The 12,458-nt window shown below is 36.8% G+C and overlaps 1 protein-coding gene across 1 annotated transcript in view; it reads right to left on the bottom strand.

Moving 5' to 3' along the window:
- Window positions 1-12,458, bottom strand: part of ASCC3 (activating signal cointegrator 1 complex subunit 3) — a 288,876-nt gene that overhangs the window by 90,348 nt on the left and 186,070 nt on the right. The window contains exons 31-33 of the mRNA XM_080665788.1: window positions 5,551-5,688; window positions 5,347-5,467; window positions 4,281-4,413 (exon numbers count right to left, since the gene is read on the bottom strand). Coding sequence (XP_080521914.1) covers window positions 4,281-4,413; window positions 5,347-5,467; window positions 5,551-5,688 — 392 coding nt within the window. The remainder of the gene's footprint in view (window positions 1-4,280; window positions 4,414-5,346; window positions 5,468-5,550; window positions 5,689-12,458) is intronic.

The raw sequence follows: 12,458 nt of genomic DNA, 5'->3' as shown, positions 1-12,458 counted from the left end.
AGCACAGACTGACAGGAATAGAGCTAGTAACTTTCAGGAGCAGCAGCTGAGAGCCAAGGTAAGAGCCAACAACAGAAGATATAGCTGGGAGAGCATGGAAGGGTATAGTTATGGCATACGGGACTAAGTAAGGGTTAATACTGAGGCAGATAAAAGGAGGTTTGGCAAGACAGACATACAAGTTATGACAGAGCAAATATATTAACTTCATTCATTCAGTGAATATTAAGTTCCTAGTAATAGATGACATAATTGTATTGTGTTAAGTATACAAAAAATGAACAGATGTGTTGAAAGACTGGAATAACAAAATGTTCATTTTATTTTCTTATGTAAAATACAAGAATGAAAAGTAATGTCCAACAAAAGAAAAAGCTAAGTAAATTATGTGATATATGGAACAATATGCAGATATTAAAAATTGTTTTAGCTAAGGATGTTTTAAGGATATGAGAAAATGGCCATAATAAACTGAATAAAAAACAAGTTGCTCTATTACTCCATATCAGTGGCAGAGTATAAATACATATAGTCAATTTTGAGGGCAATTTGGAAATACTTATCTGAACAGTCATCATGACTTAGCAATTTCACTTTTCCATTATCATCTGCTAGAGAAACATTTATATGTTATGATAGAAAAGCAAAATACTTCACTGCAACATTATATGTAAGAGGAAAAAATTGGAAACTCTCTAAATGTTCATTAATACAGAAATTATTATATAAACTATGTAATAATTTGGAATAGTAACACATTAATAATCATCAAGGTACAAAATTAAAATTTTTACATTTTTACTGATGTAAAATTTTTTTTGTAGACACTCTTTATCAGATTAAGGACATTACTTACATTCCTATTTGCTAACAATTTTTATTATGAACTAGAGGCCCAATGCACAAAATTCGTGAAAAAGTAGGCCTTCCTTCCCCTGGCTTCCGGCACCAGCTTCCCTCTGGTACCCGGGACCCGGGCTGGCTTCCCTCTGGCCACCCACAGGCACCCAGGACCTAGGCTGGCTTCCCTCCTGCCCTGGCTTTGTCCAGAAGGATGTCCTGAATGACGTCCGGTCTAATTAGCATATTACCCTTTTATTATTATAGATTGGTGTGTAATTTTATCAAATGTTTTTTTTATATCTATAAGGTAATCTGATTTTTTCCTGCTACTGTGGTAAATTATATTCTTTTCTTTTCAAGTAATACATCATCTTTCCATTTATGAAATAAATTATTGATTTTTAAAGAGAGAGGAAAGGCATGGGGGAGACCGAGAAAGATGGATGTGAGAGAGAAACATCAATAAGTTGCCTCCCATATGCACCCCAACTGAGATAGAATCCACAACCTAGGATTGTGCCCTGACTGGGAATCAAACCCACAACCTTTTGATGTACAGGACAACACTCCAACTAACTGAGCCACCCAGCCAGGGCTCATATTCAATTGCTTTGATTGATAAGAGATTATTTAGATATTCTATTTCTTCTTGTGTCAGTTTTCACAAGATTTTAAAAAAGGAATTTTACCATTTGATACAAATTTAAAAAATCATTTGCATAAAGTTTTTCATAATACCTTGTTTTTTTTTTAATGTCTATAGTATTTTTTGATTCCTGATACAGTTTGTTCCTTCACCTTCTTTTTCTTGATCAGACTTAAAGGTTTATCAATGTTATTCTTCTCTTCAAAGAACCAACTTTTGGCATTGTTGTTTTTCTTCTAATGTATTATGTTTGGTTTCAATTCATTAATTCTTGCTCTTATTTTTCTTATTTTCTTTCTTTGAGTTTAATTTGCTATTTTTTTCTAAATTCTTGCAATAGATGCTAAGATAAGTGAGTTTTCATTCTTTTTAAATATATAGATTTATGGTCATAAGTTTTCTCTAAGTACACTGTAACCTATATCTCACAATATTTAATATTTTCATTTTTCAAATTTAAAGAAATGAACATTAGTGGAATTAATAACAGAATAAAAAAAATAACTATCTATATAAATAAAAGGCCAGCTAATGACCAGAACGACTGGTCGCTATGACGCCCACTGGCCAGTGAACCAGCCCGATTGGGGGACGGGGCCACCAGCCAACTTCCTCCAGCCCCTCCCCTGGCCGCCCCCACCCCCAATGAGCCCCCACCACCCCGATTGGCCCGCGGCCCCTCTTCCTAGCCAGCTCCACCCCCGATCGCCCCCCCCCCCCCCACAACCCCATTCAGGGGCAGGGCCACTAGGCCCAACCCCCACAGCCCCTTCCCACGACTAGCCCCACCAATCGACTCCCCACCCCAATCGGGGTCAGGGCCCGCCAGCCAACCTCCCGCCGTCTTCTCCTTCCAACAGGCCCACCCTGAACTGCCCCGATTGGGGCCGGGCCAGCCAGACCCCACCCGTGCATGAATTTGTGCACTGAGCCTCTAGTCCTATATAATAAAAGGCTAATATGCAAATAGACTGAAGGTGGAACTGAACAACTGGTCGCTATGACATGTGATGACCACCAGGGGGAGTGCACGGAACATGGTGGGCAATGGTAGCAGGCGGCAGAGCCTGGAACATGGTGGCGGGATGGTGGAGGAAGTGAGTGGGGGCGCCAGACCAAGGCGGTGCGCCGGTCATTGTCACTGGGGTGAGCCTCTGAAAATTCTTTGCTCCCACACACTGTGGTCCCACCCAGCACTCGCACCTGCTGCTGGTGCCAGCCCCGCTCACACCCACTGCCAGTGCCCAGCACCGGTCCCTATTGCTTGATACCATCAGCCGGTGCAAGTGGCAGCTGCCAGCCCTGATCACCCCTGAGGGCTTCTCCACCTCCCCCTGCTCCTGAGGGGCAATCAGGGCAGCAGCTGCCGCTCACACCTGCTGTTGGAGCCGGCCTCACTCGTACCTGCTGCTAGCGCCGGCCCCAATAACTCCATGACACCAGCGGGTGCGAGCGGGACCGGCACCATCAGCGCGTGGGAGCGGCGACGGCGGGAGCGGGGCTGCTGGCAGACAGGGTACCAGTGGTGCGAGTGGGGACAGCACTGTCAGCACGTGGGAGCGGCAACAGCAGAAGGGACTAGGTGGGGGTGCAGAGGATGGGCTGAGACCCGCCCCTGTGCTCACTGCAGCCTTGTGGCCCACAGTTCCTTTTAAGGTGCATGAATTCGTGCACTGGGTCCCTAGTTTACAGTATATATATAAAACACCAGAAACCCGGTGCATGAAATTCATGCACAGGTAGGGTCCCTAGGCCTGGCCAGTGATCAGGGCCAATCTGTGGGGCAATCTGCCGGGTGATCGGGAGGCCCCCACTGGCACCCACCTGGGCAGACCTGGCTCCACCACCTGCTCGCTGGCCCTGCCCACCACCACTGCCAGTCGCCTCCCTCTGCGGGGTGATGGGGGACCCCCTGCTGGCACCCACCTTGGCTGGCCTGAGCGTATTGCATTGAGCGTCTGCCCCCTGGTGGTCAGTGCACGTCATAGCAACCAGTTGTTCTGCCGGCATTCTGCCGTTCGGTCGATTTGCATATTAGGCTTTTATTATATAGGATACCCCAAAGATGCACACCAAACTAATCCCTTATTAAACACTTATTATGGGATAGACACTGTTTCAAGAACTATACATTTGATCATTACAAGTATCCTATGAGACAGCTACTAAAGCTATCATCTCCCATTTTACAGATAAGGCACTGAGGAGTCAAATAACTTGTTCAATATCACAAGCAAGTGGTGGAGTGCAGACTGTCTGGCTCCAGAGTACATGCAACTGAACACTGTACTATACCACTTCTTTTAAAAACTTTTTTATTTTTTAAAAATATTTTTATTGATTTTGAAAGAGAGAGGAAGGGAGAATGGAGCTGCAGCGGGGGGTGGGAAGGAGGGAGGGAGGGAGAGAGAGAGAGAGAGAGAGAGAGGGAGAGGGAGAGAGAGAGAGAGAGAGAGAGAGAGAGAGAGAGAGAGAGAGAGAGGTGTGAGAGCAAAACATTGACTGGGGATTAAGCCTGCAACCTGGGCATGTGACTTACCCGGGAATTGAACTGGCAACTTTTAGGTGGATAGGATGTTGCCCAACCAACTAAGTTATATTGGCCAGGGCTAAAATGTTTTTAAAAATTAATATTAAATTGAATGTTGTCCTACAGTGATTTTATATTCAGTTTCATTTCAAATAATTTTTTGAACTCGTTTTACTGGTTTTTAGCTAATAAAATGTAACCACAAAAATACCAACTTTCTATGACATAAATTAATTTAAAATAATTTACAACAAAATTTACCTTGATTCTACTGGGAAAGGTTCATAAAGAAATTTTTTGTAAAAGTCTTTCTTTATGTCATGAACCAGAATTACAGCTTTGCCCTGGTCATCAAACTGAGGCCTCCCAGCACGTCCCATCATCTGGAGAACATCTATAAAAAAGAGAACAAGAGTATTCTGCAATGTGGCACAAGGTATATTCATTGATTATGGCATGTGTCTACAACATAACAAAATAACAAAGGAAACAGAATATCTTAAGAGCATGTATGCTATCTCTGATGTCTACTATTGAGTTTCTAAATAATTAATCAAATCACTATGGTAGAAAATTGAGTCCCCAAAAGTAAAAGTTTATGAAAGTAAGAAAAAGTTTCCTTTATGCTTAAAAATGCTGTTTAAGAGTTATTACTATTTTAATTTAACAAGGAAAAATAACACATATTTGCAAAAATATCTTTAGCAGAGTCATTTGATTATTTCTCCCATGAATAATAGGTCTATTTAAACCTCACCTTTCATCCACCCATGGTATAAAATATATTTCTTTTATACTCCCTGAACCTGAAGTAATAATACAAATAGAAATTTCTGAAGTAAAAATAATATAGCTTTTACATATATTCACTGAGTATAAATACACAGTGAGTATATTTCTCTCTTCAGAAACCACTGAAAATGATTTTATCAAGTTTTAAAATATGTTAATAGATTGTTCATGCAACAAGTGCTTTGGTTCTAGAAGTTTCAGTAAAGTATCATTTCTAGCGAAATAATTTTAAAATTAAACATTGTAATGTTTAATTATAATTTATTCATCATTAATAGCTACTAACCAGTACTTTTATTTATTTATGAATTTGAAACCATTAGTTATGATTTGGATGTTTCTAAACAAATTGGATAGATGTAAGACTGGGTAAGTGAAAGTAAATAAAACAGTTCAATACTTTAATGTTTGCACTGGAAACAAAAATTTCCTCATTATATGTTTAAATGTGACCAATTCTCTAAAATTTAATTCATATAAATTCAAATAAGGCACACATAGAAGCTTAAGGTATCTATAAATTTTAAAAAGTTACCTGTAATGGGAAAATCGACATAACGTCTTGTTTTTCCATCATAGTATTCTGTTCCTTTAATAATTACTAAATGAGCTGGAAAGTTTACACCCCAGGCTAATGTACTTGTGGCAATAAGAACCTAAAAAAGTAAAAGATAATATATTTAACTAAAACATAACTTTTAAATTACATTTAAATATCTGGTCATGGAAAAAACAATACCTGAACTTTACAGTTTACAAAGAGTTCTTCTACCGTCTTCCGGTCTCTTTCATGTAGTCCAGCATGATGCATTCCTATTCCGAAAGCAAGTGTAAGCTTCAGGTTGGAATCTCTTAGCGTTCCAATGATGTCCTCCATCTGCAAATGCAAACAATTATAAGATGTAGGTATATTAGCTTTAAAATGTTTATATTAAGACTGCATTTGATTTATTTTGTTTTTTTGTTATGAGCATAAAAATATATGCCCCATTATGATTAAAGTTAGATTAACTAAAGAGAATATTTTTATGTATATTCTAAATAAAGTTTAAATGTATTCCATCTCTTTTTCATCGAGGGAAAAAACCCACACCTATGAATAAGTGGAATATCCCCTTAACTATTAAAGGGATGCAAGGGATGCAGTATTGCCTAAAATGTTTCAATGTCTCTTGCTATAGAAAAGACTTGTATTTTTGGCTTAGTGCTAAAAATTTAGAAAATATTAACAAAATATAATTTAAAAATCAGTCATAATCCCACTGCACAGAAAGGAATTGTTCAAATTTAGGTTTCCTCACAGCCTTTGTGGTCCAAGGCAAGCCAGATAATAACTGGCCTCAGTTTAATAAGTTACAAATTAAACTAGTGTTATTTTTGTTTATTTCTCATTTCTTTGATCAATAGTGCAGTTAAATATTTTTCATATTTCCCAGCTGTTTTTCTTTGTAAATTATCTTTCATTATTTTTAGGTGGAAATGATAGCCCTTTTTCTTATTGGCCTGTGACAGGTCTTTATGGATAAATGGTATTAACTCCTTGTCCATCATATGCTATAATGCTTTCATCCAGTTTTTTGTCCTTCACTTAATTTAATTTTTTTTTTTTTACTTTATGGTTTTAAAATTTAAAATTGATCCCATATGTTTCATTGCCTCATCTTGAGATCAAATACATATCCATCTACTGGTTCAACTTGTATTAGTTTTATTTTTAACATTGAAATAATTAACTTGTAATTTATTTGTAATAGTATAAATCTGAGTTTATTTTTCCTAAATAATTGATTAATTATTCTAGCAATTCTGGTGAAATAATTCCTTAGCTCACTTATTTTATATCCTAACCTTACTATATTCTGAATTCTTATATATTCCAGTTTTTTAAATTTTAAAACAGATTTAATATCCAGCCTCAGTTTCACTAAACTTTCATGTCTAAAGGGTTTCTGAAACTCGTATTTCATAAATACTCTCCAAATATTCTATCACTTTCCACTCTACATGTGAAATACTCAATGCAACACAGATTTTATGGTAACATGCAGCACATCTATTTTCTTACAAAACTGTCTCCTTACAAAGAACCGAACAGAAAGCCCCATCTCTCCATGTAATGATAGACCTCTACTGGTCCTTGAGCAGAGGATGACACAAGGTGCAGCATGGGGAAGTTCGTTCTGGGCAACTCCACGAGGGGAGTAATGCAGGGACCAAATAGCTTGAGGATACATGAGTATTCTTTTAAAAAGACACATTTTTGTTACGTCTATAGCTTCACTACCACAGTCCGAGAGTGACCAATTGTGGAATAGGAACTTGGAAATGGGTACATGCTTAATTATTACAAGCCTGAAGACTCACAAATATTAAAAACTGACATTGTCTTCAGACTTCATTTTACTATTAACCACTTCTAATATACACAAGTATACTTGTAATACACACCTGGCTGTGCATAAACCAGTAAGGAGCTCACAAAATCTCCATCTCAAGAAACTTTAGGAGGCTGAGGCTGCAGTTAGTAAAAATGCGCAAGACAAGCAAATCCATATTGTGAAGCATTTCAACTGTTTTCATTCTTAGGCATTTTTTTCCCAATGGTCAAAAAATTTTCCTAGTTTTTTTATTTTTATTTTTTTAAGGTGGGAACAAGCTGTTTTATACCAAGCTGTTTTATTCCAAAAAACAGGAAGATGAAGTTTGCCTTTATAATAATTATTAATGCAAAAAAAAAAGCACTGCATAAACAAGGTCATATTTTAATGACACACAACAATCATATTTACCAATTTCTCCTGAACGGAATGCAATGTATAAACAGTTCATTTTGTTTCATGGTCACAGTAAGGTCACCTGATATTTCTGCATTAGTTACCTTGTAAATTGTTAAGCAAGAATATAGAAATGTATTAACATAAATCCACTTTCCCTTTAAAATTAGTACAGGATAAGTAAGCTGACTACAAATGCATGCTATAAAGAAAGGTGCTTGTCTTGTCTCATAAATTATATGTTAGCCATTCTCAAGTGACAGCTTATTATCCATTTTTTGTTCAATAGTTCACTGAATAAAATACCTTCAATTTATACTATCACGACTTAATTCACTGATATTCTTGCTCTGACAATTAGTTTCAGGGATTTACCTCCCACCCCCAGTTTCATAACTAAAACAGCAGTGTATTTTTTTTAGCTTATATAATTTATTATTCCATGGCAATGCCAAGCACATCCAAAAAGTAAGGTATCATTTACCATAGGAAAGCTAAAGAATCCTATGACAGGAGGTTTGGTGGGGCATTAATATCCTGTCCTTTCACATCAGGGAAGGCTCGCTATTTCTCATTCCCCTGCCCCCACGTTCACATAAATCAATGCCTTAAAAAGAACTATTTGCCTATCTGAACTGGCAAAGACCTAAAATCCTCATGAGGACAATCACAAAAAACAACTTCATTTATTACATGGTTATTGTGGACGAATTCTGAGTTATTTGAACATCATAAAAAAGCAAAATGTATAGTAATGTTATTCAATCATTAATCATAAAATACTACTAGGACAGCCTGTTTAAATTTTAAAAATGTAAAATTTTGATTACATTTAAATTTCACCTTGATCAAAATATAAGCAAAATTTTTCAGGAACTTAGGATAATGAAAGCTTAAAACATGATACTAGATATTATTTGTTGAGTTCTTATGTATCAAGCATTGAGCTTATTACTTGACAAAATTATCACATTTAATCCTTTATATAAAGTAACATATCATCCAATTCATTTACATACCCCATATATTACAAATCAAGAGACTCAGTGATTTTGAATTTTAAATCCTGATTCCATGAGAAAATAAAATCTGAATTACCATTTTCTTTATTTTTCCAAGGATAGGTAGTACCATTCTAGATGGTTAGGAGAAAAGTTCATTGATTACCTACAATGGATGCTTTAGGAAGTTAAGGATTATTCTTGTTAAGACTGCTACAGCATTAAAAAAATTTTTTTTCATGATAATTAAACACACTGATATGGGAGGTTCTAATTCCATAGTTTATTTCTGTTCAACTAACATTTGTTGTAATGTATAAGTATCTTTCCAATAAATGGTCTTAAAAATATGTCTGACTATATGTTAGCTAAAACAAAAAAATTATTCAATATTATAAATAAAAGAAAAACAGATCTATATTCCTTTAAGTAGTTGTCTTTGCTTTGGGTAGTGGGGGAGGAGGCACATATGTAAACTGTTGAACCAATTACTTTAACTTAATAGAATTTTTTTATATTTTAAATTTATTATACTCAAAAAGCTTTTGTAGAAAGATAGGATTCCATTTAACTAGATACATTACTCTGTGCCTGAAATACATTCCAGTCAGAATATAATTCAGTGAGTTGATGACAATGCTGGCTCCAAAAGAAAGGAGGAGACCAGATTGGACAAGAATGAGCTAACAGACTGTGCAGCCCAATTCTGTCCCTTTGAGTGTGATATATTGTTTCAAGATGCTAAAAACCCATACTTTCTCAAAGCACATTGTTGTGCTGGTTTTCCCATTTTCACAGAATCCTCATTATCAGAACTCTGTACTCTTTTCAAAGCACATCAGACTCAGGCCAGATGCCACCAAATAATGCTTATCAATTATCTAAAATGCTCAATAAAAGATACACCATACAGAATAATGTAAGTTATGAATACTTTCATTAAAAATAATTAAATATATCACATCTGGTACAGATGTTAAATGAAATTAAAACATTTCCTTATAATTACTAAGTGTTAACTTCTTAAAATACATTTCTATAGGATAGACTGAAGGAGAGAAACTAAAATGAAAAACACTTTAGAACTTTCTATTGACCTACTAATAGGAAAAATAAAAAACATTAAATTAATTAAAGATAGTAAGTTCCCAAACTTTACTAGTACTCTTCAGAACATATTATCTTGCTGCCCATTAGGAAGTCTAAACAACCACATCTCAAAATAATTCATCATACTGTTAATATACATATATTTATGTGATGAAATATACAATTATATGTAAATTAAATATATAAGTAAAATCCAAACAATTTTGCTATGTCTGATAAATACATACAATACTATTTTCAATGTGTGCTTTTTAGCTTGGCCTGATTCTTAATAACAGTAATATCAAAACTGGGCTATAGATATTAAAAAATTTTCCTTATTAATTATTCTAATTTAATTCACTATGCTTCTGGTATGAAATCCCAATGTATGTGCTTCTTATTTATTTATTTACTTATTTATTTATTTATTTATTTACTTACTTACTTATTTATTTAATATATTTTTATTGATTTTAGAGAGGAAGGGAGAGGGAGAGATAGAAATACCAATGAAAGCAAATCATCATTGGCTGACCCCCACAGGGAGCCCCATGTTCCCTGACCAGGAAACAAATTGTGACCTCCTGGCTCATAGGTAGACGCTCAACCACTGAGCTACACCGGCCAGGAGTGCTTCATATTTATTTCTGAGTATGCTTATTTCCATTTCTAAGAGATTCAGATTCCAAAACATGGTTGGAGAGCATTTCCATATATTGAAAAGCCTTTAAAATGCAGAGAAACCTGATGAAAAGAACTTAATAGAATTAATTTTCTAAAGTAATATTATTTTAAACAAATACTATATTAAATTTGTAAAGGATCATAAGCCAAAGATTATAAAAATATGATCAAATTTTACCAGAACTTTCAGCGAAAAGAACCTGTATATAAGGTAGTATTCAATGTGATAAGAGTTAACATTTATTGAACATTTAATTCTGTATTGGACTATTCTAAGTACATTAAATGTATTAATGCATTTAATCCTCACAACAATCCTGTTAGGATTGTTATTATTATTATTCTTTTATAAATGAAAGGATGAGGTTCAGAGTTTATTAGTAAACACCCACCAAGGTCATATAGCTTGCAATGGGCAGTCAGTATGGAACGCAGGAAGCCTGACTCAGGTCTAAGCTCTCAATGCCACACTCTAATCAGCACATGAATGAGAGGGATATTTTAAAAAAACCACTTAAAGTAATGACATCATTCATTTGGTTTAAGGCTGGACCTCACTGTGCAAAAAACAGGTAAGATTAGAAGTAATGAGTAATATCCTAGACTCACAAGCTGGGGAACTCTATGCAGATTATTTGCAAATTTTCAATTCTTTATTATTTGAGTACTAGAGGCCTGATGCATGAAAATTCACGCACTGGAGGGGGGAGTCCCTCAGCCCGGCCTGCCCCCTCTCACAGTCCAGGAGCCCTCAGGGGTGGGAGATGACCTAGCAATCAGGGGAAGGCAACACCCCATCACTTCTGCTGCTGCCACTGCCGGCAGCGCAAGCCTTGGCTGGCCCTAGTTACCTGAGCCTCAGGCAGCCCTGGGTAGCTGGGCAGCCACCATCTGAGGCTTGCCTGCGCCTTGGGTGTTGGCTGGGCAGCTGCCATCGAGGCTTGCCTGCGCCTTGGGCCGGCCCTGGGCGGCTGGGGGTGCTGAGGTGACTGGGGGACTCTGGAGGCAGGCACGCGGAGCGGCTGTGTGCCTGCTGCCCCAGTGGGGCTGAGGGGACTGGGCGCCACCATCTTGTGGCTGTGGGCTCCACCATCTTTGAGGGCGGGGCAGTCAATTAGCATATTCCCTCCTTATTGGCTGTGGGCGCCACCATCTTTGAGGGCGAGGCAGTCAATTAGCATATTCCCTCCTTATTAGCTGTGGGCGCTGCCATCTTTGTGATGGCATGAGGGTCAATTAGCATATTCCCTCTTTATTAGATAGGATATCCACTCCTATGTGTCAAAATGGAGAATATCTAAAATTATCTTCTTTTGTAAACTAAAATATCACCTCTCAGGATTGACAATGGTACAGCTCATGTTGGTTGCTTGTGTTTGATATTTCAGTTACTGACTTTATCTTTACTGCATATCCTTCCCTGTCAAATCACACTTTGACTTTTCCATTTTCTCTAGTTAGTATGTTGCCTATAATTCCATTTAGCAGACTAAAAGAACACAGGCTCTGAGTCAGACACCCTAGTTTTGAATTCCCAAGCTCCAATTACTTGCTTGTACTAATTTGCAAATCACTTAATTCTTTTAAGTTTCAGTTTCTGCAATTGTAAAATGGGATAAAAACATCAACTCTCCCAGAATTCATGATTAAATGAGATAATGTAAGCCTTTAGTGAACTATAAAGCACTCTCAACACGTCAACTATCACTAAGCATAATAAGAGTTTGGTCTCTTTAAGAGGACATGCACAATAGCAACAAAGGCAAAATAAAAATGAATGGCTTCCTATCTTGTAGCTACTCTTACACAAATATTTCATAAGGCCCAACTGAGTTCAAATGCAGTACATCTGTAGATAACATGTATTCTGACACTTAATATCCTTAGCCTAATAGTTTCTTTTCTGGTCACTTGTTAAGAGGTTAGAGACCTGACCAAAATAGCAGTTGGGGTGAGGCTTTTGAATCACGAGCCAAATCTATTTTAGTTTGATTAAAACAAACAAACAAACAAACAAAACCCAGATCCTTCTAGTTAAAAATGTGATAACCCTGCATTATACTCTAATTACTGATTTTCAACAATCTCAACGTCCA

Source organism: Plecotus auritus (genome assembly GCF_963455305.1).
Source record: "Plecotus auritus genome assembly, chromosome: 4".
In the NCBI taxonomy this organism is placed as follows: domain Eukaryota; kingdom Metazoa; phylum Chordata; class Mammalia; order Chiroptera; family Vespertilionidae; genus Plecotus; species Plecotus auritus.
This window is presented reverse-complemented; position numbering and strand designations above follow the sequence as displayed.